General features: G+C 41.7%; 1 protein-coding gene across 3 annotated transcripts; it reads right to left on the bottom strand.

Moving 5' to 3' along the window:
- Positions 1-245: 245 nt before the first annotated feature.
- On the bottom strand, positions 246-15,233 carry AK3 (adenylate kinase 3). 3 transcript variants are annotated; one of them, XM_083816015.1, is made up of 5 exons: positions 15,210-15,233; positions 10,599-10,718; positions 4,125-4,297; positions 2,072-2,190; positions 246-701 (listed from the first exon to the last, which is right to left on the bottom strand). In XM_083816015.1, the coding sequence occupies exons 1-5, from the start codon at positions 15,214-15,216 to the stop codon at positions 578-580; spliced, it is 543 nt and encodes a 180-aa protein (XP_083672141.1). In that variant the 5' UTR covers positions 15,217-15,233; the 3' UTR covers positions 246-577. The 3 variants fall into 3 exon arrangements, with proteins under 3 accessions (XP_083672141.1, XP_083672140.1, XP_083672142.1); XM_083816014.1 differs by lacking the exon at positions 15,210-15,233 and adding an exon at positions 14,487-14,718; XM_083816016.1 differs by lacking the exon at positions 15,210-15,233 and adding an exon at positions 14,125-14,260.
- Positions 15,234-27,915: the final 12,682 nt, after the last annotated feature.

Below are 27,915 nucleotides of genomic sequence, written 5' to 3'. Positions count from 1 at the left end.
AAGGAGCTGAAAGAGGTTGCCCAGAGAGGTTGTGGATGTCCCGTCACTGGAGGTGTTTAAAGTCAGGCTAGACATGGCTTTGAGCAACCTGATCAAGCGAAACATCCTTGCCTGTGGCAGGGAGTTTGGAGTAAATGATTGTTAAAGGTTCCTTCCGACCTATTCTGTGTTTCCATGCCAGTTCTGGTCTGAAAGTACTTTTTGCAGACTGGTAGTCAGTTCATGAATGATTAAGGCAACCAAGATGCTTTGTAGTTAAGCTGTATTCTGAAATGTGTTTCCTTCACCATTCAGTATTGCCAAACATGAATATTTTCTGATTAACAGAGACACGGCAGTAGGTGCTTTTGTTAAAGACAGTTACTATATTACAAAAGTTAGGCATATCTAATATTAAAACCAAATACAGCATTAAAGTGAGACCCACGTGAGACAAAGTTTTATCAAAAGGTAGGTTGAGGACAACAGCAGAACTTAATTATTGATCAGTCTGGTACACTACTTCAAGAAATTCTTGACTGCTGAATCTCATGATCATGTGCGTGCTGTGACAGATGAGCAGAAGATAGACCTAATTTCACCTGGGAGTGGCAGCATCTTTCTGGCTCACATCTGGCAACTTGGTTTGGAGAAAAGCATAGATATGTGGCCAGATTTTATTGGTTTCTGTTCCAGAGAAGGATTTCAACAACCCCTTTTCCCTGAGGAAGAAAAAGAAAAAAGCATTACAGAAGTCAAGTTGTCTGAACATTCCAGGATCTCCACCTCACTCTTAAGATTGCCATGGCAGAGCATGCTAGTACATGGGACTTAATGCCAGGAGCAGTCACAACATTGGGAATGTAGGTTGGACATGCATTACTCTGTTCCTCAGATAGTAAGCTGTTGGCCACATCAGTTCAAAAACCTGGTAGCTGTCCACAGAGTGCTTAATAACAAGCTATGATGAGTAAAAATATGAAGAAGTAATCAAGTCGTACAGCACATCCTACACAGCAGCCATCCAAATAACTGTGAATTTTAAAGTCAGACCTCAAGGATCAAAGAACATGCATCAGCACAAGCAAGCAACGCAGACACAATCAAGGTATTTTGAATTAGTTCCAATAGGTAGCTTTATCTGCAAAGTATATTGTTATAACTAATAATATTAGCTTAGGCCTGTGTTTTACTGTGGTGCCTTGAGGCAGAAAAACATCGTAAAGCTACTGGTCAGGAAAAATCATTGTCAGCCCAGAAGAAAATCCCTTCTCTAAAACTGAACCAATCCAAAGATGGAGCTTTCAGTTTTCCACTCAGCAGTTATGGTAGAGAGTAAGGAAGAGCGGTGGATATGGAAAGATAGAGGACAGTCACTTCAGGATGTTGTTACAAAAAATCTGGTATGTTTGTCTAGGCACAATAAGACTGCAAGCCTCTATGCAGTGATATAGTATTATGTATATATTACTAATGTTTTATTTGCACAGCAGACCAGCTTAACATGAAGAGAGTCTTTGTATACAGTTTTGGCCTTTAAAAGAATTAATGATTTGTTATCATTCCAAAGTGCTAATGGCTCTAGTATTCTCAAATATCTATTTATTAAGAGTCTTGCCTGCTGTGCATGTCACAGTCCTGTTCTTATAACTGCCACTTCTGAATCCCATTAACAGTTTTTTCTATTAATATATCAGTTTCTTAACCCCTTGTCTGTTATGAGGGCTTCTACTTACACATCCAGAAAGAGAAAATACTGTCCAAGTTTCCAGGATGAGAACTCTCTGTTGCCCTACTGAACAGAGCAATGTTGCTCAGAACACCAATATAACTTAGTGAATAATGCACAGTACTCTTTGAAAAGCTAAATACAGTTGCAGTTAAAGGCTCTTTCACTAAGCTAGCTCCTGAACAGTTTTCAAGCAACAGTCAAAATCATACTAATTTTACTGGTTTTACTTCTTACAGAGCTGATGAAAGATACACTGCTACTCATACCATGTTCGCTGTTGTAATAATATCATCTCTGTAACTGCAGAAATTTGTTCCTTGCTGTGCTAACATGGAAGCAGCATAGTATTTTACTACTTACCGATAATATTCTAGAACAGGTCTTGTTTCTGCATCGTAAGCCTGCAGCCTCTTGGTAACCGTCTCTGGCTTATCATCATCTCGCTGAACAAGTGGTTCTCCAGTAATATCATCAATGCCCTGGTTATGGTTAAAAGCAAACACCGATGTATATTTCTGTTTAAGTATGTTTTGTGTAACTTTCTGTTTAAATTGCAATCAGCTTCCATTTAGTCCAAGTATAGATTTTTGCTTAGAAAGAGAAAGGTTACCATCTATATCTTATCTGGAATATAAGATGTTGACGTTCAGGTAAGACAGTCCACCAGTTAAAAACATTTTCTCAGTATTGACAATGAATATCAGGTTATAGTTACTTGACTAATTTGAACTCTGAAACATTTGTTGAATACTGGCAATATGTGGACAAAACTGTCATGGTTTTGGCTGGGATAGCGTTAATTTTCTTCTTCCACATGATACCGTGTTTTGGATTTACAAAGGAAAAGAAGATTGTTGGTAACATGCTAATGCACAACAGCAAACAAGCAAGAGGACAACTTGGCCTTTGTTTGACAACAGTGAAACAGAGAAAGGAATTAATGATCTTTTTAAGTCACACTGCAGAAAGCTTAATATTTAGCAACTCTACATCAAAATATGGCATAGAAGCCTACAAAAATCTTTCTATGATTTAGTAAACAGAGGCAGGGTTTTGCTGTGTGAACTATGACAACTACTTTAGTACACATTTCACAACCAGTTTCTTGAAGGGTTTCTCAAAGGTTTCTATCTAACTTCTGTGCAGGCAGCCATAATAGTGCCTTAGTTGTACCTATTAAATATTCAGCCTGCGGTTTTGTATTAACTGTAAAGCCATAATCCTTTAGTTTTGTTGAGCAAGTAAGCAGTTAAATTTTTTTTTCAGGTCTGCCAGATAACAAAGACAACTATATTTCAGCTATTGAGCTCCATTCCACGGTTTCACTTAAATACTCTAAAAACTACTTTAATATGTTGTGATATGCTTGCTTCACTAACTAAGTAAAAAGCAGAGTGGAGTATTCCTCATAGCAAAGCTGTCACAGCTGAAAGCCACCCTTTGGTATGTCTGTTAATTCACTTTTGCTACTTGCCTATATTCTTCTGCAATTAAAAATAACCATAACTTAAACACCATGTTCTAAACAATACATAGGCAGTGTTTACAGTTGCTCACTTAAAGCGCTTACCTGTTATTTTAGCTGGTCTCTTTTCCTGAAACACTGAAAACTCAAAAATACAAAGCCTGCTATGATTCTGACTCAACTTATTAGAACTTGCAGGCAAAATGTGACACTGCAACAGGTAAGCCATTTAGAGTTAAGGATGAAACACTGCTTTAAGCAGAGATGCACCAAGGCTAATCTCAGTACCTCAAAAATTTTTAGGGTAATAATGTATATTCATTATCTTTCTGTTTACTATTCTTGCTTATGATGTCTTAAGCCATAACCTCTTTCTTCTGCTGAGAAGCTTCTCTGACTACCAAGTTTCTACATCGAATTTTGCAGTATGACAACGGTTCCTCTGAAAATTTTCATCTTGATTAAACAGTAACACAGGGAAAGCATTAAGAGGATCCCTCTGATTAGGTAGTAGTACCTGACTTAAGTGTGCATCCTAGATACAAAGAATCAATCTCTGGAGGAAGGGAAACTGCACATTTTGGACTTTACAGTTAGCAACTGCAGAGCAGGCTGAGAATATGCCCAGCTCATATGCCAGTGTGCAAGTCTTCCACATCATTGAACAACTAACAAGAGCTTATGAAACAGTATGCAGAATTGGCACCATGGTGTTTCACTCTGCAGAGGATAAGCACATTGCCCATCAGCTTCAGCTTCTAACAAGGCAGTGGCATACCCTGAGAGGCAGTGTGTTACCAGGCACTTTCTGTTCACTTAAGAGATGAAATGAGCAGTTTTCTTCCGAGCTACTGTATTTTGCAACAACATATGCATAATATTTTAGTACAATCATCAAATGCAGTGCAGCATTTATTTAGCACCAACATTAATATGTGTACTGCTTACCCGCACTTTAGGAGGACTGAATTCAAGATTGTAGACTCTGCCACTAGCAGGGTGGATCCAACGTGCTGTGAGCCGACATTTTATGTTTTCAAATGGTACATCTAGGTCGATCACAGTGTCTATTTGACAAACTTTATCCAGGGCTTCTGCCTGAGCAACCGTTCTAGGGAAACCTTTTCAAAGGAAATGACTCCATAAAAATCCAAAGACAGAGTTATAGTCAGAATTAGCTGGATTTGATCATTAGAGAAACTACCAGTCAGACAAAAAAAAATGCATTATCATGCTGTAAAGGTTGAAGAGACATCAGATTTTTTTTTACAAGACATTGCACTTTGCTCTATGAACTCAATGGCTCCAGTGGACTGCCTTCAAAGGCTCATGTTATTAGTAAATAAATCTAATGTAACTTAAGAAAGAGGGGGGGAAATTGAGAAAAAGAAAAGCAAGGTCTCCACAAAGACTTTATGATGAAAAATTGACCACAAGTTTAATGGTCAAAGCTGCTGTGGAACACGCTATTGCAACACAGACTCACTAGACTAACACCTCTACCCACTAAATTCTTGCATGGTCTCACACTTTTCAGTTGTTTGTAATTTTCATTATACAAGTAATCTTCTCCTTAAAGGCAAGTACCGATAGATACAAAGTTAAGAAACTCATCTTTGCATGGCATTGATTAATGCAAGCATTGTCCAAGTACGAAACTAGCTAAAAAATTAGTCTTACAAAAAAAAAAGGGGTAATACTCTATTGTCTTAAGGCTTCTGTGTCTTGTCCACTGTATCTCAAAAGAAAGAACTGATTCACTCGAGCCAAGCTTTTGCTTGGCTGACTGACCTGGTTTGCATCACAGTCATTGACTGCCCTCATCCCATTTCTCTCATGTTCCCATAAGCACATGGAAGTGCTTCTAAATGTTTAAAGCAGAGGGAGAGTGAGGACTCCAGCACTTGCTGTTCTTTCATACTACTGACAAGCTATTCAGCCACCATACATCTTAGTTATGCAGCTGAAAAATGAGTTTTCCTTAGACTGTTCTGAGAAACTTCCTCAACAAAAATAAGTGCCTTTAGATAAGCATTTCAGTGAAACCAGCAGTTGCTGCATATGGAGTTTTCTCATTACAGAGAAAATAATCTACAAGATGTGATAAACTGGGAAGAATCTAGGAACACACAGAGAAATGCCCTAATTATAAAGCAGATAAATCTAAGCAGATTATACCCACGTGCACAACTCAGATTGCTACATCTGCTATGATTCTAGAAGCCACCAGCGGAAATATGTATCTGGCTATGTATGCACACAAGCAGCTCACCAGCTCTATTCAGTCTGACCTGGCTGACCTCAGCTGTTTGTTTTGAGTTGCTGTTATCAAACTAAAGACCTTCCGTTTAACATATTTCAACAGAATACTATTGTTCCTATAAAGCTGTTTATGCCAGAACTATCAACCAGTGTAATTCACCAAACCTCTGTTTGAGCTGAGACAAAATTCCTGCTCCGGAACTTTAAAGAAGGCGGCACATTAACATGCAACAGAAATAAGTTTATTTTCTCATGCTCTCCATATCATCCTCCAGTTGGCTGCTAATAATTGCCAGAGTGCCCAGCTATACTGCTACACATGCAGATCCACAAGACTGGAACTGCATGTACACAGGACCAGGAATTAAGTTAACATTCCTTTACTGATTATTTTCCATTGCAGTCTCCACTGTGAGGATTAAGACTTTGTCTTCACAAAAGCAGAACAAAAGTGGGAATAAAGCCACTGAAATAGATCACTGCACTAGAAAATTACAATAAAGCACTAAGGGACAAAGAATCATGAAATTATAGAATGGTTTGGGATGGAAGTATCTAGAGTATCTTGTGAAATAACCATGCATCCCAGTTTTGTGTTGTCTGGGTGCTTGCTGAGGGTGCACTCTGTGGCACTGATGAAGATGTTAAACAATACTGGATCCAGTATTGACCTCTGTGCTACACCAAGAATGACTTGCTTCCAGCTGAACTTTGTGCCCAGCTCTTCAGCCAGTTTCAGTCCGCCTCACTGTACACTAACCCGTACTTTGCCAGTTTGAGGATGTTAGGAGAGACAGTGTCAAAAGCCTTACTAAAGTCAAGGTAAACAATATCCATTGCTCTCCTCTCATCCAACAAGCCAGTCACCTCACTGTAGAAGGCTATCAGGTTGGTTAAGCATGACTTCCTCTTCATAAATCCACACTGACTACGTCTGAATACCATCATATCCTTCGTTGTGTTTTCTAGGACTAGTTGCTCTGTTACCTTCCCAGGGACTGCAGTGAAGCTTCACATCCTGTAGCTCCTTGCATTTTTCTTCTTGTCTTGCTTACTACAGGAGAGGCATTTGCTCTCTCCCAGTCTTCAGGAACCTCTCCCAATTGCTCTGATGTCACAAAGATATTTGAGAGTCGACTTGCAATGATGTCAGCCAACTCCCTTAGCATTTGTGGGGGCAACCTCTCAGGCCCCATGACCTTACATATTTTCAGTTTGGTTACATTCTCTCTAATCTGGTCTTCCTCCATGGCTAATGTCTTATTTGTTCCAAACTTTTCCTCTGTTTTCTGAGGCCTGCGATTCCTGATGGTCAGTTTTACTGGTAAAGACCAAGGCAAAAAAGCTACTGAATACCTCAGCCTTTTCCATGGCCTTTGTTACCAATGCCTCTGCCCCAGTCAGTATGGGCACACATCTTCTCTAGTCTTTCTTTTGCTATTTATGCACTTGTGGAGTCTTTTTTTGTTACCCTTCACATCCAGAAATCTTGGCAGACTCAACTCCAGGTGGGCCTGACCTTTCCTAATGCTATACCTGGCAAGGCTAGACAGGAACTCGATAACCCTCCTGGGTCACCCGCCCAGCTTCTACCTCTTAGCCACATCTTTTCTATGTCTGAGTTCATTTAGGAGCTCCTTACTCATTCATGGAGGCCTTTGTTCAATTTCCTACATGTTGAGATGGACCTTCCTTAAGTTTGGAGAAGATGGTCCTTGAATATCAACCAACTCTCATGCAGCCCTCTTCTCTCCAGGACAATATTCCTGTTTTATTTTATTTTTTTCCTCTAAGCAGATTGCTGAAGAGGCAAAATCGGATCTTCTGAAATCCAGGGCTGTGGTCCTGGTTTTTGCCTTGATACCTCCTCTCAGGGTGCTGACCTTCAAGATCTCATGGTCACTGCAGCCAAGGATGACCTCAACCTTCTTATCTGCAACCAGTTCTTCCTAGGTTATAAATATCAGGTCTAGGAGAGCACCTATACTTGTTGGCTCCTTGACTGCCTATGCTAGGAAGTTGTAATTGCTGTAATCGCTGCAGTCTGGAAATCTAGATCACTTGAACCCTGCTACGTTGTCCTTCCAGCAAAAATCAGGTTCGTTCATGTGCTGCAGGAGGACCAGGGCCTGTGAAGTCAGGCTTCTTCCAGTTATTTGAAGAAGGCCTCATCTACTTCCTTCAGCCTCTTCAGTTCTCTTAGCCTTCCATTATATGACACATGCTTCAGCCCCATGTACATTCCGATGCACCTCTGCTGGCCTGTCCGATCTGGCAATCTCTGTCTTATATTGGAGAGCCTAACTGGACCAAGCCCTCCAGATGTAGCACTTCTCCCAAGTGCTGAATGGAATTAAACGATTACTTTCTTTAACCCACTAGCTGCAGTCTAACAGCCTAGGATGTGGCTGGGGTTTTTTGCTGAAAGGCCATACTGGTGGCTCAGGTTCAGCCTGCTCACCAAACCCCCCCAGGTCTTCTGCAAAGCTACTTTCTAACAAGACAGCACTCAGTCACTACTGACTGTTGTACAGGGTTAGACCATCCCAGGTGCACGAGCTTCCATTTACCTTTGTTGGACTCCACAAGACTCCTGACGGTCCATTTGTGCAGCCATTTGAGGTCTCTCTGCCCTCTGGCATATCAAATGCCCCTCCCAGCATGGTACTGTCTGGGAACTTGCCTGGGTGCACTTTGCTGTGTTCTTTATGACATTTAGAAACAGTAACTGTTGTTTGCTGTGTATTGGTCATAGAAGGGAATCACAGAATAGTTTGGGTTGGAAGGCACCTTAAAGATCTCCTCAATCCAACCGCCCTGCAATGGTCAGGGACACCTCCCACCAGACCAGGTTGCTCAAAGCCTCAGCCAGCCTGGCCTTAAACACTTTCAGGGATGGGGCATCCACAGCTTCTCTGGGCAACCTATTCCAGTGTGGCACCACACCCTGAGTAAAGAATTTCCTCCTACGATCTAGTCTGAATCTACTCTCTTCTAGTTAAAAGCCATTACCCCTTGTCCTATCACTACATTCCCTGACAAAGATAATGTATTCCCTCTCCTGCTTTACTGTAGGCCCCCCTTTAGGTACTGGAAGGCTGCTGTAAGGTCTCTCCAGAGCCTTCTCCAGGCTGAAGAACCCCATCTCTCTCAGACTGTCTTCATAGGACAGGTGCTCTGGCCCTTTGATCATCCTCATGACCCTCCTCTGGACTCATTCATATCAGTCCATGTCATACTTGTGCTTGGGGTCCCAGAGCTGAATGTAGGACTCCAGGTGGGGTCTCACAAGAGCAGAGCAGGGGGGGAGAATCACCTCCCTTGACCTACTGGCCGCGCTGCTTTTGATGCAGCCCAGCATACAGTTGGCTTTCTGGGCTGCAAGCACACATGACTGGCTCACATTGAATTTCTCATCAACCAACACCCAAGGCCCTTCTCCTCAGAGCTGCTCTCAATCCATTCTCCACCCAGCCTGTATTTGTGCTTAGGGGTGCCATGCAACTCTTTGAGTGCAACCAGCCAGCCAGTTCCCTACTCACTGAGTGGCCCATACATTAAATTCATTCTCTCCAATTTAGAGACAAGGATATCATGGGGGACAGTGTCAAATGCTTTGCACAAGTCCAGGTAGATGATGTCAGTTGCTCTTTCCCTAGTCACCAATGCTGTAACCCCATCAGAGAAGGCCACCAGATTTGTCAGGCACGATCTCCCCTTAGTGAAGCTATGTTGGCTGTTACCAGTCACCTCCTTCATTTCCATGTGCATCAGCATATTTTCCAGGAGGATCTGCTCCACAGTCTTTCCAGGTACAGAGAAGTATAGATTGACTGGCCTGTAGTTCCCTGGGCATTCATTTTAAAAATGAGGGTTATGTTTCCCCTCTTCCAGTCAGTGGGAACGCCACCAGACTGCCACAACTTCTCAAGTATGATGGACAGTAGTTTAGCAAGTACATCCACCATTACCCTCAGGACCATCGGATGCATCTCATCAGGTCCCATGGACTTACATACCTTCAGGTTCCTTAGATGGCCTTGAACCTGATCTTCTCCTACAGCAGGCAGTTCTCCCTGCATTTGCCTTATGCAGCTTGGGCAGTATGGCTAGAGCATTTAACAGTGAAGACTGAGGCAAAGAAGTCATCGAGTACCCATAACCCGGGTAACCAAGTTGCCTGTTTCCTTCCAGAGAGGGCCCACATTTTCCCTCGTCTTCCTTTTATCACTAACACAGAGGACTGTGGATGTTTCACACCCTGCAAACCAAAAGCCACACCAACGTTTTTTTAGTTTTATCTACTGAGACAAGTTGTGACCAGAATCTGAAAACACACACATCCACCCTAGACTCTATCTTTGTGATGCACATCCAACCATACTGCCGAGGGCTAGAGATGCAAAAGCCACTTGGTCCAAGATGACAGTGGCAAACGGATTTTCTCTCAATTCTGAATGCTGAAGCTATGTGCTTACAATGCAGAATTCCAGTACTATTTGCTCTAGAGAGCAGAACCAATAACCAAATGAAAGAGACCTTTTAGAACACTTGAGCAATGGTTTTACTGGCAGTATATTACACACGGCACTGCTGTAATGCTCCCTTTTCCATACTTGCCCTGTTGCTGCATCACATGCCTGCCTACCGTTCTATTTACATAACTCCTCGGCCCCTTTCGTCAGAAGTGTTCCATTTTCCAGAGACTTCTAAAAGAAGAGGCTTTAAAAATGCACTTCTCAAGGCATATTTTAAAGCATGCCTCTGTTACTAAAGGGGAAATAAAACATAAGGATTGACAGAATTTCCAGTTTTGAAATCTTACCCTTTTGAGTAAAAAGGCCTTTTCAATGTAAATTAAACATCCCTTTAACACTCTGAAGGCAGGATGGATCCTGTGCTCTTTACAGCCAAAGAAACCGGGGCAGACTGACTGCCAAATGGTTCACCACAAGCTCACAACACACGCTGTACTATGAATACACACTTGTACTTGAAAATATATATTCGAGCATATATGAGCATATACATAAGCATATATACTACATATTTGAGCACTATGACTCAAGGGTGGCTACTGGAACCCAGCTACCCACTAGTGACCAAAGCAGTCCAAGATTTCCTCTCCTTCCATAGTGATATCCCAATATGTTAACCTACCATCCAGCAACCAGTTGTACCGATTTAGACCTTTTAGTTCATTCAGCATCAGCCGTGTCATGATGTCATCTGGAATAAGCCGTCCTTGATCAATGTAGGACTTGGCAAGGATTCCAACTTCTGTGAAAGTAAGAAGAATCACATTACAGTGCCTGTGAACTCCAGCAACTGAAAAAGAAAAAAAGCCCACAACACTGTAAACACTTTGTTTTGATCAAGATGGCACAGAATGGTGAAGCCATTAACCAGACAGACTGTACGCTTGCTGAATTTCAAGACATAATCAGTTGGGATCTAACCTTACAAATGTGTATCAGACTAATTTGGTCAGTCTGTAGTTGCACAGACAGCAATGGGGCATTCAGCTCACTTCTTTTCCCACACACCCCCAAATAATTTTACTAGTAAGCATTTGAAAGATGAAGTTCCAAAAACTAGAAACAGAAAGAGTCTTCAAAAGAATAATGATGAAATTTAAAGCATCCAAGCTCAATAAGATGTCAGCCCTCAGACTTCCTGCTGAGGAATTTATTTTCTCAGTGTAGTGGCCAGTTATCATCTTATGACTTCAGTATGAAAAGAAACTCCACTGGTATTTAAGACAGCAGTATGCAATGGGACACGCTTGCCAGAAACATATTTTTATAATTACTAGAGTTACAAGAGGATGTTTATAGACATTGTAAACTATTTATAGAAGTGCACAGTCACTAGTATTTTCCCATGGCACCGACTAACCTTTAATACCAGTCATTTAGCCCACTGGCTTTCTAAAATGTCATACACGCATCACAGATCCGGAAATCACACCATGCTCTGACATCACATGCAGTAGTGTGCTGTAGGTCACCCGAGCCATGGCTTCTGCCAAGAAGAAATCCATTTGCCTGGGCCGTGTTCTGAGCACAAAGCCTCCATGACCCTAGGTTATAAAACAATTACCTAATTCTGTGAGTCACCCTGAATAGCAGCTAAATTGTTTTTCAGTCGTGGAGCTGCTGAAGCATTTACTAGAGGCTAATTCAGATCTAGTTACAGGACAATCAAGTTACAGTAAATGGAAGAGAAAATGGGATGGACTGACATTACTGATACAACCACTGTCAGCAGGAAGCACTGAAAAATGTGAGCCCCATCACTGAATGCAGTATTAAAAAGTGCAATGTACAATGACTCTTCTTCAGACAAGACCAATGAAAAGCACTAGATGCCCTCAAGAAATGCAAACAGTAGCTTTGGTGTTAAAAAAAAAAAGGGGGGGGGCAATAGAAGGACAACTTCTCCATATGGAATGTTCACATCTACAGATAGGCTTTGAAAAATCTGAAAATACTTAAAACAGTATAAAATATGCACAGTGCACCATGGTCAGGCTTCAAATAATTGCCACAATGTGGAAAAGAGTCAGACTCAGAAAAAGCCAGACTCAGATGCTTTGAGTCCCCCAGCACAGCAAACTGGAAAGAAGATGACAGCCTGTTTGAGTACAAAGTACCTGTTCTTTTCCATACCTCCCTTCTTCAAGGTCAGTAAGTCATACCTTTTTTATTATCCTAGTGCACTTAGAACTATGTACCTGCAAAACAGTCTGGAAAGAGGAACAAACTACATCTTTTTAACATGCACTTGATGCCCAAAGCTGTTACTGATTTACATCACAGTATTGCTATAGCCACAGTTACCTAAGAATATGTGGAAGGCAATCTCAGGAGAGAACAGCAATATCAACATACTTTGGAAAGATGAGCTTTTGGGCATAGAGAGGCTTAGCGTATGGTGAGCTCTAAGGCACACAGGTCCTATTATTAGACCAGCAGAATGGGAAACACGTTGCCTCTCGCTACAAACCTCAGATCATCTAGAAAGCCAACTATTGCAGGAAGAGAAAATAGGCATGACTATTAACATAAGACTGAATAGTTATGCTAGGACAAGAAAGTTTTTACCTTTTTCTGTTGGGGGGGGCGGAACTAGTGGGGTTTGGATTGTTTTTTGTTGTTGTTCTACTTTAAGCTTGGGTCTGAAACCACTACAGGTATGGCAGTCTTTGGCATTAAAGGCAACACCTTTTTCTTTCATGTCTAGGTGGTAACAGATATCTCTGCTTAAAGGTTTTGCAGAAGATAGGCATGTCCGAACTGCATACAGCGAACAAGCTCTAGCCATACTCAGACTGCAGGCTGCTTAGCGCTACAAGAGAGGCTGTCGTCAACTCTCCATCCTCCAAAGCAGCAGAACTTGGCAATAACTGCAGCTTGCTTAAGGACACGTGTTTAACAGGACTTTTCAACAAAGACCACTTTCAAAAGACAGTAAATGCTAATAACAGCCCCATACAGTTCCTGTTAATTGTATTTTGTTTTCAATATGTTTTGACTGTTCAATCTAGCCTAACGGTTCCCAAGGCACTGGGCACTGAAGAACTCTTGTATTATCACCAAAACTCGTTTCTTCTTTCCCTCGACTACACTCATCATAGCTCTCCAAGCTGCCTCTCGTACCATTTTGCCTTCCTCAGCACACTCTGCTCCTGCTACCTCAGTGCTCATCTCACGTTTGGAGACCATTGCTGCAAACAGCAGCTCACTTTCAATAACATTAAGACAGAGTTTCATCTGGGTTAATTAGTGAGCAGGAAACTCTGTAGCAGATTAGGTTCCATGACAACTAATGCTGAGTGAACTTTATCTCATTTTACACTGACTTCTGTCCTCACACACTGTTTTTCAGCGTGTCTGCTGCACTTCATTTTTACATCTCCATTCTCCTTCACATCCTTTCATCCGTCCAGTCCATTTTGCAGTTTTCTTTACACTGCTTCATGGTTCCCTCATCAAAGCAAGCAATGGGGTATTTCCACTTGCCACTTATTCTTCTGACACACCCCTCAGCTTGACTTTGATACTCTTTGATCTTGCTTCCAAGGTATAACGCTCATTGCCAAGAGCAGAAAACTGAAGCATTTCATAAACGGCATATTTCTTTCCTCTTCTGTAACACCTTCCCTTCTCGCTAGATATTACTTATACTGAAGGTTCATAACTACCAATTTTGGTTTTGTGAGCCCCTACAGAGAACAACTTACCCTAGCACTATGAAACGGATAAAGCATGAATGTGTTCAGATATGCCTGCACAACTGGTGCTCTGAGCAAATATTTAACTTGGAGACACCAAACATAGCAAGGTCAGTCAACTAAGCCAAAGTCATTATTCTTACAGAGCAAACATAGTTTGTGTGAAAAGGGATGTGGAAATTAAAAACAACCAAATGATTTCATAATACGGACAATTTTTCACCTTCAAACATGCTTACAAGCTGTCAAAACCAAGCCTGCCTGTTACCTAACCTACTGCAGTATTGGTGAAGCTGAGGTAGCCCTCCACAGCTTCCCGGTGCTGGCGACACCACCACCCTCACCTCACCACACACAGCCTCAAACAGTCCTCCCAAGATTTCCGACCACAACATGAATACAGCTGATGTGCATGCCAGAAAGGGACCTTCCTTCACTGCAAAAACCCACCAGAGAGGCGCGTGGGGGTATCTCGGTGGAGAGACGAAGGGTAAGATCCAGGACCACACGGTAAGCGTAGTTCGCACCACCACCTAATGCCGGCGAGCCCGCACACACAAGATGCCACGACCTAGCAGCAGGGTAACTAATTAAAACAAACAAACAAATAAACAGAAGGCAAACGGCCTGAAAACGTCGCCACTGCTTTTCGGAAACCGCCGCAGCGCTCAGCCCGCCCGCTCGGCACCGGCATGTCGGAGGGGCTCCGCCGCGGAGCTCCAGGAAGAGGAAGGGGGAAGGAGGTCGGAGAGGAGCTTCCTGGCCCCCGCGGGTGGCTGGGGGCGGACGGGAGCTCCGCCGCCGCCGCTCACCTGTCCTCCTCTGCATGTTGTCCCTCAGCAGGTCCCCGCTGGAGAGGTGCTTCAGCCCGAAGTGCTTGATAATCCGCGCCGAGATCGTGCCCTTCCCGGAGCCCGGGGGGCCCATGATGACGGCGCGCAGCAGCGGCGGCGCCACCATTCCGCGGCGGCCGCCGGGCCCTGCTCGCCGCCACGGCCCACGCCGGGCGTGGCGCGGCGGGGAGAAGGGGGAGAGCGGCCCGCGGCGGCACCGCCTCTCCCCGGGCGGCGCCTCGGCCGCGAGCGGGGCCGGGGGTGGCGGGGAGCCGGGCTGGGGCCTGCGGGCGCGGGGAGCGGGGTCCCGGTGACAGCTGTGGTGGCGAGTCGCCGTCAGTCAGCGCCGGGGGCAGAGGAGGGAAGGAGCTTCGCGTGAAAGCCCAGAAATAGCCCACAAAATATCGAGACTGAAGCAAGCCACGTTAAAAAGGGAAGCGTCAGGGAGCCCCTGACAAAAGCACTGAGACAAGGAAACAACCATATATTACTGCCACCCTCCCAAAAAAATACAAGAAACGGGGAGCGTGCCCACTGATGCTTACAACCCCCATCATGTCCACACTCCTGCTCACCAAGAAGCTCTTGTGACAGCCTGAGGCATCTCCCAGGCCCTCCCCCACCCTGCCCGTGGTGCAGGAGCTCCACCACGGCCCCTCGGTCCCTGCCCTGGCCATAGGAATGCCTTTTCCCAGTCCTCACCCTGCATTGTTTGGATTTCCCAGATCAGCCTTGGATGTGGCTTGTTATCTGGCTGTCACTGAGCGATCGCTGGGCTGTTGACACATGCTGCTGTTGTCACTGCCCTGCTCTGCTCGCCCCCACTCAGGTGCCGTGTGGCTGTGCTGTGGTCACTTCAGCTCCGGGCTCACTCACCCTCATGCAGCAGCTCTGCTCTCGCCGCTCTTCGTCATAAAGCTCCAACCAAATGGTAGTGGGCAGATACGTGGCCTGAGCTTAAAGATACTTGGGCCTGAGCTTAAAGATACTTGAATGTGCACAGCTGCAAGTTGTCCTTGGTCTGAGCACTGCTGTTTCAATGATAACCAGAGGTCCCGTCCCACCGCCACGATTCAGTGATTCTCAGCAGAACACTTTTCACCAAAAGTGAATATAGTACAGAGTGTTAAATGTTCATTGCCATGTCCACAGCAGGAAGAATAAGCCTTCCAGGTAAGGGTTCTGGAGATCTTGCAGTTGGATCTCAGCCATTGTGAGGAAGGATAGCAGAAGTGAAAGGGGATCTCACAGAAAGCAGAACTAAAGAGAAAATGCACATTAATGAAATTCAGCTATCCTTTTTATAGCTTTGTTTAATTGAAATAGTTTTACGAGTCCTTTGCAACAACAAGAGAAAAACACTCCAATGGACATGTGGTATTTAACAACAGTATGAAAACAGCCCAAAGAACCGTCAGTAGAGGAGATGAATAGCCTTAACATTCAAGTATGAAAACACTGGCTGAGCACAGAAATCTTGGTATATAAGCATAAATCTTAATACACTGAGTAAACCCCATAACTGAACCTATCACTACCTTTCTTTATTCTAGAATGCAGGAGGACAGAAAGAGTGAAACATTTAGGGCTTTAGGGGTGTTCCCAGGGAAACAACTCAGTCTGCCAAAACACCAGTTGCATTCACAGGCTGCAACACAACTTGGCAATAAATAGATATTTAAACCTTAGAAGCCATGCTATTTATTTGCAGCTTAACACTTCACATAACCTTTTGAACGGTGGAAATTCACAAAATGTGTAGAAGAGATCTGAGTGTTTCTAAAGCAAATTTGTGGGGAAAGGGAAGATATAATATGAAATTAATAGGCAACAAATGCTAGATTTGTCAGAAAGATCAGTAAACCTTATCTCCAAAGTCACCACATCTAAAAAGCAGAAACAATTTATCTGTATGTTAAAGAAGGAACCTGGGGGTCATCACCCGTGCAGCACTAATGAGCAGCTCAGAAAAACTACAGAGTACAGCAAAAATAATCCTGCTGTTAATGACGACTTAGAAACGTGTCTGGACTTCAGAAAGGATAGGCAATGGCTAATGGCACTTATCCATGGAGAGGCACTTCCCGCCACAGACACACTCTTACTGGCATAAGATCTTTGCAGAACAAAATATGGGTAACTTCATTACAAAATTTATGTAGTAAAATAAATTATTATTCACTTCTCCTCAGCTATCTTTGTCAGAGTACAACCGTCATCCTAGCAAATTTGTGCAATAATTGTGACATAATCAGAAGTGCTAAAAGGAATAGTGGGAGGATCTGTAATAGTAAGACTGATAGTTTATTAGTATGTAAAAACAGTCCTGCATGTAAAAACATGCACAATTTCTTTTGCAGCATCATTTTAACATTTGGAATGTGACATTTCATTATATTCATTCAGACTGAATTATTCATATCTTAGCACAGTAACCAAGGCTTAATTAATACAACCTGCACTGTATTCTGAATTTACCTTTTCCTGCTTACAGACCAGATGCCTTACTCACACAAGTAGCATGCACATGTAAGTTAAAGTCCTGACTATTGTTCAGTGAGATTATTGAAGTTGCCCTCATGGTAGCTGAATAGGAATCAGAACATTGTTTTAAACTAGTCGAAATGTTCTTTCCAACAGAGAGTCTTTCAGATTTCTCAGTAGTTTTTCAAACATGAGTATTTCCTTAAAGTTCCTTATTTATGGCTAAATTGTTAAAGGAGTTCCAGTAGTGTCTTCTCCTTAGAGATCTAAGGAAGAAATTCTTCACTATGAAGATAGTGAGGCCCTGGCACAGGCTGCCCAGAGAAGCTGTGGATGCCCCATCCCTGGAGGTGTTTAAGGCCAGGCTGGATGGGGCTTTGAGCAACCTGGTCTGGTGGGAAGTGTCCCTGCCCGTGGCCGGGGGGTTGGAAGTAGATGGTCTTTAAGGTCCCTTCCAACCCAAACCATTCTGTGATTCTGTGATTCTGTGATTCTAAATTCTTTTGAGCTTAATAAAGAATTCCTTCAGTACTTTCATGTAATTACTTCCTAAGCTTTCTATTTTACACCAAAATGGTTTCCTCTATGATAAAGAAGTTAGAGTATTATACTGACCTTAGTAAGGTTTTTTGATTTGGTCTCCCAGATCATTTTGTACCTCGTCTCTGATGTTTTGGTCTGGAGGGGTGGAAAATTAGATTGGTGAAAATTAGCTGGAATCAAGCTCAAATTGTAGTGGTTCACATTTCCTAGCCTGCTGTCGTGGTTTAACCCATGAGGCAGCTAAGCAGCATGCAGTCATTTGCTTGTTCTGCCCTCCCCCAGGCTCCAGTGAGACGGGGGAGAGAATCGGGGAGGGCGGGGGGGGGGGGGGGGGAAGGTAAAAACTCATGGATGGAGATAAAGACTGTTTAATAGGACAGAAAAGGAAAAGAAAATAGTAATAATTATGAAAGAATGTACAAATAAAGTGATGCACAATGCGATCTAGGCAGATGGGGAGATGGGCCAAGCAAGACTGTGATAAAATTCAACAAAGGCAAGTGCAAAGTCCTGCACCTCAGGTGCACTAACTACTTGCCGGAGCAGAGGCTGGGGAGTGACCTGGAATGTAACAGCTCTGCTGATAAAACCAGGTAGGTGCTGGTGGACAGCAAGATAAACAGAGATAAACAGCCTAGTATGTGCCCTGGCAGTGATGATCAGTAACATCCTGGGCTATACCGATAGAAGCTTAGCCACTAGATCAGAGGAAATGATTATCCCTCTCCATTAGGCACTCCTCCGACTACATCTGGATACTGTGGCCAGTTTTAGATCCCCCAGTACAAGAAAGACGTTGATTAATTGGAGCAGGATCAGCAGGAAGCAACCACGATGGTTGGGGCTGGAGAGCAGGCACTACCAGAGGCTGAGGGAACTGTACTTGTTCAACCTGGAGGGAAGGGTTCAGGGGTACCAAACAGCAGCCCTCCAACACCTGCGAGGGGGTTACTGCAGAGGCAGAGCCAGGCTCTCTACTAAGGTGTGTGGCAGGACTCATGGAGGTTTTTAAGATCAAACTAGATAAAGCCCTGAGCAATCCAGTCTGACCTTGCTTTGAGCCACGGGTTGAATTGGTCTGTGATGCTGTATTTTTTTAATGAGATACCCTGTTAATTACATTAAAAAGCATCAAGTATTTATTGCATGTAGGCTAGCACACATATACAATATATTTGTGAATTCTCTCTCAAAAAAAAGTATACCATCAAAAACTCTTGAGGGACAAATTCTTCCTTTTTAATTAGGTATAGGTTGAAATATTTAGTCTGAAATATCGATAGCTGCAATTGCTTGCCTTAAAGTAGCAAATCCATGACTTTTTAGAAAGCAAACACAACCAGCTGTGATTCCTCATTTATGTTTAAATAAAGACTTATCGTTTGCAATGACATGTAAAACACTGTCACTTTGGTGGTATTATTTCTCACTTTATTAAACATTCTAATGTACTGTTTTTCCCAGATGTTGAGTATTGTAAATTAAAAGCTATCTATAACAACAGCTCTCCCAAAACTCTTAACTTTCCTAGGAGATGTTTCTGAAACAGAAATTTACTGTCTATATGACAAGTGTGTTGCACTTAAAACTTTATTTCTGGCAAAGATACAACACAATACACCTCTTTTGTAAAGTCGAGAATTTATTGTTAGCATAACTGAAATAATAAGACCCTAATGTAAGAATTATCATTAATACAGATGTAATTGTTACAGAAAAAAAAAAAAGAATATGTCTACACTGAAAAAGTTTCAATAGTGACAACAATAATACAGTTAATATTGGCACACGTGTGTGCACACACACACACTTCTGCTGGTCTTACGTTCACTATTCTTTCCTTCCCTTGGCTCTAAGGTCAGTGGTCCCATATGGGTGAGGGGGCAGGTGTATGTTCATGTTGATGGTTTCTTCCTCTGGGGTCCACTTAGAGTCACTTTTGCATGTTTGCTAACATGCTCTTACACTTTGCTTTTTCAACACTGGTCTGCAGCTCCACATGACATCTGAATTTACTATATACAGTGCCTTCCACAAATATTAGATAGTTTCTTTGTCCTCTTTCCTATCCCTAGAAACAGTGCTCTCTGTCTTCTGTTCTTTATTTCTTTAACTGACCACTGGTGAACCATTTATAGCTGTGGGGTCTTCAGTGCCAACTCTGTCCACTGTCCTTTATCAGCTTGTGTATGCTGTATCCTGTGTCTACACTTCTCATGGCTTGGATATTGTACCAGACTTGCATTTCTCTGTATTACTTCACTATATTACAGTCATAAATATAAATCTACACAGAGCAACTGCTTTTTACTGCTATTTATTTAAACTTACAGCATGGTATGGTCATACCATGCAAAGATAACAGAAGTAAAAGAAATTACTTGTCAATTGGAGAAAATGCTGTCAGAGTTAAACCAAGTAAAGCAAAGCTGCAAGCAGCCCAAAAATTGTTTAGACAGAGCAAGTATGACAAGCTTGCTTTCTGAGGCCTTGCAAACTTAGTACAAATCTTACGGGCTGTTACTAGAAATGGCAGTACTTTATCACAGGGCTACATAATTACATGCTGATAACTGTCAAATACAGTGTTTTATTTGTCTGCAAAACATTTGTCTTCCCAGTCTTTCTTTTGAGATGTATTTGTACTCTGTAATGAAATAATCATACTTGAATTCTATAAAAAACACTAATCACAGATTGCTTAGACATTCCTCAAAATACAGCTAATGGGAAAAGATAGCAAATTAAAGTAAGATAGAGGTTACACAGCTGTGTTTTTGAGCCTGTGTGAAAACACGTGGGATATATGTGAACCAACAAATATTTAGAAAATAGCATTACCTTTTTGGACTTGGAGGGCTTTTAGGTTAGCAGAAAGCAGAGCTCTCTTCAAAATTTCTGCATTTTTTATCCCAACAATGAATTAAAATATCAGGAGACTGACACATTCCGCAGCCATTTCCTTCATGAAAATAACCATACTTCCTAAGTATTAAAGACAAACCAGTAATAGCTTTACATTATGAGATTAAATTATAATGATTATCCAGATCACATCATTTATATGAAGACTTTCCAACTTCCCTGCTCACGGCAGAGGGATTAGATAATCTTTAAGGTCCCTTCCAGCCCACCTCATTCTATGATTCTGTGATTCTATATTAATAAGATATCTACAACCTGACATTCAGTCTCTCTGTGGTACCTCCAGGCAGTTACTAAAAATTTTCATCCTGATTCCAGAAATCCTTGAATCCCTAGGACAAGCTACCTGTGTTGCTAGGGGAAGGAATTCCTTCTTCAGTGGCATTAGACACTTACACGATGTGTAGCTTTCACTGTAGGTATACTTGTACCAGCTGAGAACTGTTTTTCAGTCTGTCTGTCAGAGGCTGTTTTTTAAAATGTCTTACCAGAGTTACACAAGAACATTCTGTCTGCAGAGGAGTGAGCCATTTCTGAGGAAAACTGTTTTCCTGGTTTTGTTTTCACATGTCTTGACATGAAACAGATACTTGCAAATTGTTAACAGATGATAGCCAGTCATCGGAAGTTCCAGCAGAGTGATGAGATGGACAGAACTAAAAATATGTGTACAGGAGATCAAGGGAGTACACAAAAGAATGAAAATAAGCCAGGGAGTTCATTTGAACTAGACACATGATCTTGACACGTGTTATGCAAATCAAAGGGTTCACTGATGCAAAGTTCAGACAATGCAGTGAAAAACGTTTACGGTTCCAGTAGCAGCATCTGAAAGCATTTTATACAGCTGTATTCACAAGAGACCCTCCTGATTTCTATCACATTCCTTATCTATCACCTCATAGCAAACTTACTTAATTAGTACCTTTTAATTATGTCTGCAAGGTCTGCAAATACAGAAAGAAGGAGACAAAATAGTTCCTTGAAAATAAGAAACACTAAGTTTTAGACATCCCTTCCGCTAATTACTATCATGCATTTGACACTATTAGCTCTTGAATTCCAAAATGCCTCCCAGATTCTGAAACCTGAAGGAACTGTGCAGAGATTTGGCAGAATTTAATTGTGTGCAAGCTGGAAATCCAACCAGCAATTTATCAAGATTTTTTAAATAATTTTTGTGCAGAGACTTTTGGACATTGATTTATTAGGTTGGAGGAGCTATGATGGGAAATATGTTCTTGACCTTCCTCCCACTCACAATTTTCCCTTAGCATTGCTCACTGTGTTGCTGAACAGAATTTCAGCTTTCAGCTGCACAAGGTCCACTGTCTCTTCTGTCATATCCTTGGTCAGAGGTAAATTTCTCACAGAGATATGTGTGAGAATAAATTTCTGACACATAGAAAACTATATTCTTTTGATTCCTTAAAAACATAAGAAAAAAAAAAAAAAACTTTTTCCAAAAATTCAGATGTTTTGCTGTGTACAAGAATAGCTCTGCACACTTTGCCCATGTCTAAAACGTCTTGCACTTACACTTGAGCTAAAACTGTATTCCAGCTTTCATATTCTGTTCCTCTTTATATATATATGTATATATATATTTCTCATGCTTTGTTTCAGTACAGATGTGCTCATTTGGTTTGGGTGGAGAGTACTTCTTGTTTTATTTTTTTTTGCCTTTTAAAAAAATATTTAGTCTCCTTGATTACAATGGAGCATAAATATATTTCCACACGCTTTCACAGATTTCCCTAATAAGTAACACAACAATATTGAAGGAGATGGGTTGAGGTTTTTTTTTTTGCTGCTATTTTTTGTTTTTCTAAGTCCCAGTGCAGAACTTACAGAAGATCAACAGGTGTATTTTCAAGGTGTTGGGTTTTGTTTGTTTGTTTGTTTTTTCCTTCTAGTACATGCCATTCACTAATATGTTAATCTTATTTTTAGACACCTTGTAAACTTAAAATTATTTAAGTAGGAAATTTATTAATTTAATATAAACTTGGTAAAACTTACCAGTTGATTTCAACACTGTAAGAGGAATTGTTTAGGAAATTCAGGTTGTTTCCCAAAACAACCTTCCTGAAAATGTGAAAATGTTCATAACATAAAGGGAGAACTTCAGAAGTCTTCAAGAATAAAGTTAAATTGGCATTTTGAGCCTTCAGCTAAGAAGAAGAAATGGTCTCCACTGAACATTATTTTTGTCTCTTGAGGAAAATAGTTATGTAAAGTCGAAATAGCATGGACACTGAGGCATCTCCCTAGATGTGTGCAGTGTCAGCTATGTGTTGATATCTATGCAAATAAGGAGTTGTTGCACTGAGACCTAACGTGCCTTCCAAACAAACATGCTGTGGTCAGGTCTGCTAGCAGTACAAAGCTTTTCTAAGTAGTAAGATGCTTAACTTAAGGGATCCATATGAACTGAAGAGTAAGTCTTCATGTATATAGAAATATCCTTTGCATCATTATTATGAAGTAACCCACTTCTGTGATCCCACCAGATTACCAGGAATGGGAAAAAAAAAAAAAATACCAGAGCTGGAACTCCAAATTTATGCTGTTTCCTCTGGCATACATCCAATCTCTGAAAATTATCTATATTCATCAAGGCATGTATTATAAAATGTATTAAAAGGCATGTATTATAAAAAAAAAAAACCTTTAGTATTACACTTCATATGAAAGGTATAGCAAAGGAATAAAATTGCATGAATGGTAAGGGCTGCATGTCACCTTAACCAAGATAAGCAAGGCCAGTTAGAGCTAAAGCTAAGGGTCTTTCAACACCTGAGCATATGTCGTATTCACCAAAACTACCAGAGGGGAAATAACACACAAAATACACTGACTTTTGAATATGTTATTTTCGTATAGAAGTCCTTCACAGACTTAGCCAAAGCCATAAAACAACTTCAGACACTAATCGCTTGATCCCTACTCGTAAGGAAAACATACACCCTTCTTGCAGCCCGGATGGTGTGGATGTTGAAGACGTGCAGTAACACTGTCTGTCACTAGATGTCACTAACGCCACGTCTGAAGGTGCTGCTGGTACGTATGGACGGCCGCTTGCTGCCTTCAGACACTGGGAGCGCTGTACTCACTGAGTAGCGGCTCCTTGCCTTGCTTACATCCTTTTATCAGAGCTGCAGTTGCGCCGCGCGCTCTCCAGTCCACTTAAAACGTCTAAAATTGTGCATTATTTGGTGAGGAAATATAAGTGAAGAAAAAGTCTACTCCTAAATGACTTACCAGGTGGCCAAGAAGGCCAACGGCGTCCTGGCTTGTATCAGGAATAGTGTAGCCAGCAGGACCAGGGAGGTGATTGTCCCCCTGTACTCAGTTCTGGTGAGGCTGCACCTCGAGTACTGTGTTCAGCTTTGGGCCCCTCAGTACCAGAAGGACATTGAGACCCTGGACCGTGTCCAGAGAAGGGCTACGAAGCTGGTGAAGGGCCTGGAACACAAGTCCTGTGGGGAGCAGCTGAGGGAACTGGGGTTGTTTAGTCTGGAGAAGAGGAGGCTCAGGGGAGACCTCATTGCTCTCGACAGCTACCTGAAAGGAACATGTAGGGAGCTGGGGGTCGGCCTCTTCTTGCAGGTAACTAGTGACAGGACTAGAGGGAATGGCCTTAAATTGCACCAGGGGAGATTTAGGTTGGAAATTAGGAGACATTTCTTCTCAGAAAGGGTAGTCAGGAATTGAAACGGGTTGCCCAGGGAGGTGGTGGAGTCATTGTCCCTGGGGATGTTTAAGAAAAGGTTGGACGTGGTGGTTAGGGACATGGTTAAGTGAGTGACATTGGTGGTAGGGGGATGGTTGGACCAGATGATCTTGGATGTCTTTTCCAACCTTAACAATTCTGTGACTCTTCCTTGCAGATTCTATCACATTTTCAGTTCTCTGCCTTCAAAAGCATCACACATAAAGAGGATCAATGCTACCTGGTCATGGTTTCGAAAAATCTAACCATAGTTCCAAATCACTTTTTAGTCAACTATTTAGAGCACATAAAGTTGGATCATCCTGGTTTCATGACAGCTGACCTGTGATCAAAGCTCCTCCTACATGGCCACTACTAAGCTGTGAGGATGGTGAGTGTTAACATCCTTCTCTTGACTATATAACAGGTTTTTTTGTAATTCCACACCCTCTTAGCACTGCTCCTGGTGTGCATTGTTGTTATGATTCCAACAATTCAACAGATTTGTGCAGTAGATTACCAGACATTAGTAAGTAGATCCTTTGGAAAAGAAGGGCCCAACACTAAAATGGAGATTACTGTGAGGAAAAATTCAATTCTAGATGCAGTGATGCAAGTGAAGAATCTACTCCCAGCTGTGTTAAGAGCCATGATTACGGCAACTAAGCAGGGAGCTGATCTTGATGAATTCAAGAGATAACATGGCAAAGCTTTGCAGAGTTTTCAAAAAAGCCAGGAAAGCAGATTTGATAGCTTAAGTTAGTACCAAAAAGTAATTTCAAGTCAGACTTGAATGTAAATCCAAACCTTCTTTTTTCAAATGCTGAAGATACTTTGTTACATCTGTAAGCCTTGATTGTTCTTTTTCCATTTTCAGATCTTGAAGTTACTTCTAAATATTTGACATCATAATCTAAATCAAGGAAACAGATATTTCACCTATTCCTCTATGAAACTCTCTCTTACAAAGACTGCCAATGGGAATGTAATGTTTCACAGCTGTTTTCCAAGCTCTATCAGAAACAGTTTTTTTAATGTGTCCAGGCACTATGTTAACAGCAAGTACTCATCTAGGTTAAGTTTGAATTTTCAAATATTAAGTAATTCTCTGTAATTTACTTGTTTGCCTCACCAGCTTTTTACAGATTAGAAATGGACCCAAAATCATCTTTCCCAGAATGCAGGAATTCAGAAGGTAAAATTCAATTTGGTTCCGTGTTTTCTTAAGTGCAAGGCAGGAAATCAAAATTATGATAGAATATTCTTTATCATTAATTTGCTTGACAGCCTGCAAATTGAGTAGCCACTGTATCACTTACCTAAAAGCTTCCCACATACACAGAGTGAGGAAGCCACTATCTTATCTAGCCATTCAGGCAAGAGATAAACCATAGATTTCCTTAACTATTCACTCCCTATACCTCAGGCAAAATAAAGCAATGATTTCCAAACAGGAAACTCTTCAGCTTTTAAAATGTCTTCAAAATAATTGTTGACAAAATACAGGAAGAACACAAAGGACTTTGGGGCTAAATTTTTTCAGGGTTAACATTTCAACTACATTTCAACTACATTTCAACTGTAGCCAGTGAAAACAGAAAGCAAATGTGCTTAATGAGATCAGGTGCCCTAGTCAAATAGGTCATGAGAAAAGTGGTTGCTCTGTCCTATGCCAAATTTGGTACTCACCTGATCAGCTGATGAGTTTATCTTGTGAAAAAAAAAAAAAAATCAATTTTTTCTTGAAAGAATGCGAAAAATAAGAATCAGAACAAACAAAAGAGAAAGATGGGAGCAGCAAGCTGGGTAAAGGATAGGTACATTGTCTTCAGCATCAGTATTTGTCTATCTAGATGCTTTAACTGTATCCTCAGCAAAAGACAAGGCAAGAGGAAGTGAGAACAGGAGAAACAGACTGGTAGGAGTTACCTTTAGCACACGGCTTCAGTATGAAAAGATCAGCCTGAACACTAGGTTAACTTGTTTGTACTCCTTCTCCACTTCAGAGTAGGTCAGTTTCATGACTGAGTTTTTAAAGTGGTTCAAGAAATAGCTGTGATGGGAAGATGGGGAGGATGTGGCACCAGGGCCTCCTTTATCTAGCAACACCATCCAACACTTCATGTTGTGAAACACAGTCTGAAGTTATGTCTACACAGGAAAATCACAAAGCACACTGAACTTCACAGAAGGTACATGGAGGCAGGCATAAAGTATTTATTTATTATTATCAATTGCTTTAATCCCAGTTCTTCAGGTGTTGTTCCACAAACATTTTATACCACTAAATCCCACCCTGCTTCCTAACCACATCAGTGCATCTCTACTCCCCTTCTGGAACCACCAGGTCATGGAAAGCTTGTCCAAGAACCTGATTCCAATGAAAACTAACTCACCAAAACAAAGGGCAGTCTTCATCCACCACAGCTCCCTGAACTGTGCTGCTGATACAGCAAACATAAGGAAGGGTATGTGGCAGCCATTCTCAAATCAGCTGAAGAACATTATTCTATGACAACTATAACACATGTTAAAGACTTGGTTAAGTAAGTATCCCAGATACCAGGAGTAACTTGTACATAGTAAGCCCTGCCTAAATATACTAGAGCTGCACCAAACATTATTGTTTAGACACAGGTATCCAAGTAGCTCAAAAAGTGGCAAAGGCTTTCTCCACTGAGAAGTGTGTGATGGGCACTAGTACCTGTACTTGTACAGTGGGTAGCCAAACTGTAGGACAGGCATTCTGGATACACAGCATTACATTTTTCATGTGTAATTGAGCTTCACATGTAGGTCAGCAGTGGTGTGTTCACCTGTGCAGATTTACTGTCCATTTCTAATACTTCTAGATGGCCTGGGCTATCAAATATCTGGATATTGGTAATCACCACCCAAATCAAAAGGCAGAATGTGCTGCCAAAGTCGGTAGTGCTGACAAGGCTGTGTTCCTTTCTGTTGAGCAATCCTGCTATGGAGCCCAGAAGGCTGTCTACACAACTGAAGCTCTCTCTTTACAGGCTAGGGCTGTTTCCCTGGCTGGCTGGACCTCCAGTTCTCACCATCATATCAGTTTCGGCTCCCTAAACTCAGGCTGCAATAACAACTTTCTTGGCAGAGAAAGTCAGAGCCAGTGATAACTCACAGCACTTTGTATCCAACATCATTCTTGAGGTTTGTTGTAAAAGTGATAGAGAAGTACAGTGTTAAGACAAACTCAGATACTTGTAGAGAGAGGAAAACTTTACCGCATTTCAAAGTGCTTTACATCTTTTCAAATATAGTTTTTCAGAACAACAGTTATGACCTTCTCTGCTTTAATGCCTTGATTTGAATTAGACTGCTCCGTGATTCAGGGGCTTTAAGAAAAACAAGCTACAGTTACAGGAGGAATTCTAGCTGGTATGACATATTCACCCTAGAAGTATAACACAGTCAGTAAAAACAAGTCTGAATGAGATGCTTCTGAAGTCTTACCTATTAACTTGCAAAATACACACATAGACAGACCCCAAGTCCTTTAAATAACACCTTATTATTTCAATCTGTAACAACTCACAGAATATAAGGAATAATTAGTGACCGTCAACTACATGAAAAGCATACCTCTGACTCCTATGCTCTTGAAACTGGGAGTTTAGTAAGAGTGGTATTTTTCCAAGAACTTTCAAAACTATACAATTTAGTCCTTTTAGAAGGAATATTTTCATAAGCTTATTATAGGGCTGAAGAAAATCAAGA

The sequence above is a fragment of the Anser anser genome, assembly GCF_964211835.1.
Source record: "Anser anser genome assembly, chromosome: Z".
Classification (NCBI taxonomy): Eukaryota; Metazoa; Chordata; class Aves; order Anseriformes; family Anatidae; genus Anser; species Anser anser.
The sequence above is the reverse complement of the archived record's forward strand: the minus strand, read 5'-3'. Positions and strand labels throughout refer to the sequence as shown.

Coding starts and splice junctions, on each gene's coding strand:
- AK3 (XM_083816014.1), bottom strand. CDS start 14,634: ATGGTGGCGCCGCCGCTGCTGCGCGCCGTCATCATGGGCCCCCCGGGC. Junction 2,191..4,124: donor TCAGTCCTCCTAAAGTGCGG/GTAAGCAGTACA, acceptor AACCATAACCAG/GGCATTGATGATATTACTGG. Junction 702..2,071: donor CCTGTTCTAGAATATTATCG/GTAAGTAGTAAA, acceptor TTTCTTCCTCAG/GGAAAAGGGGTTGTTGAAAT.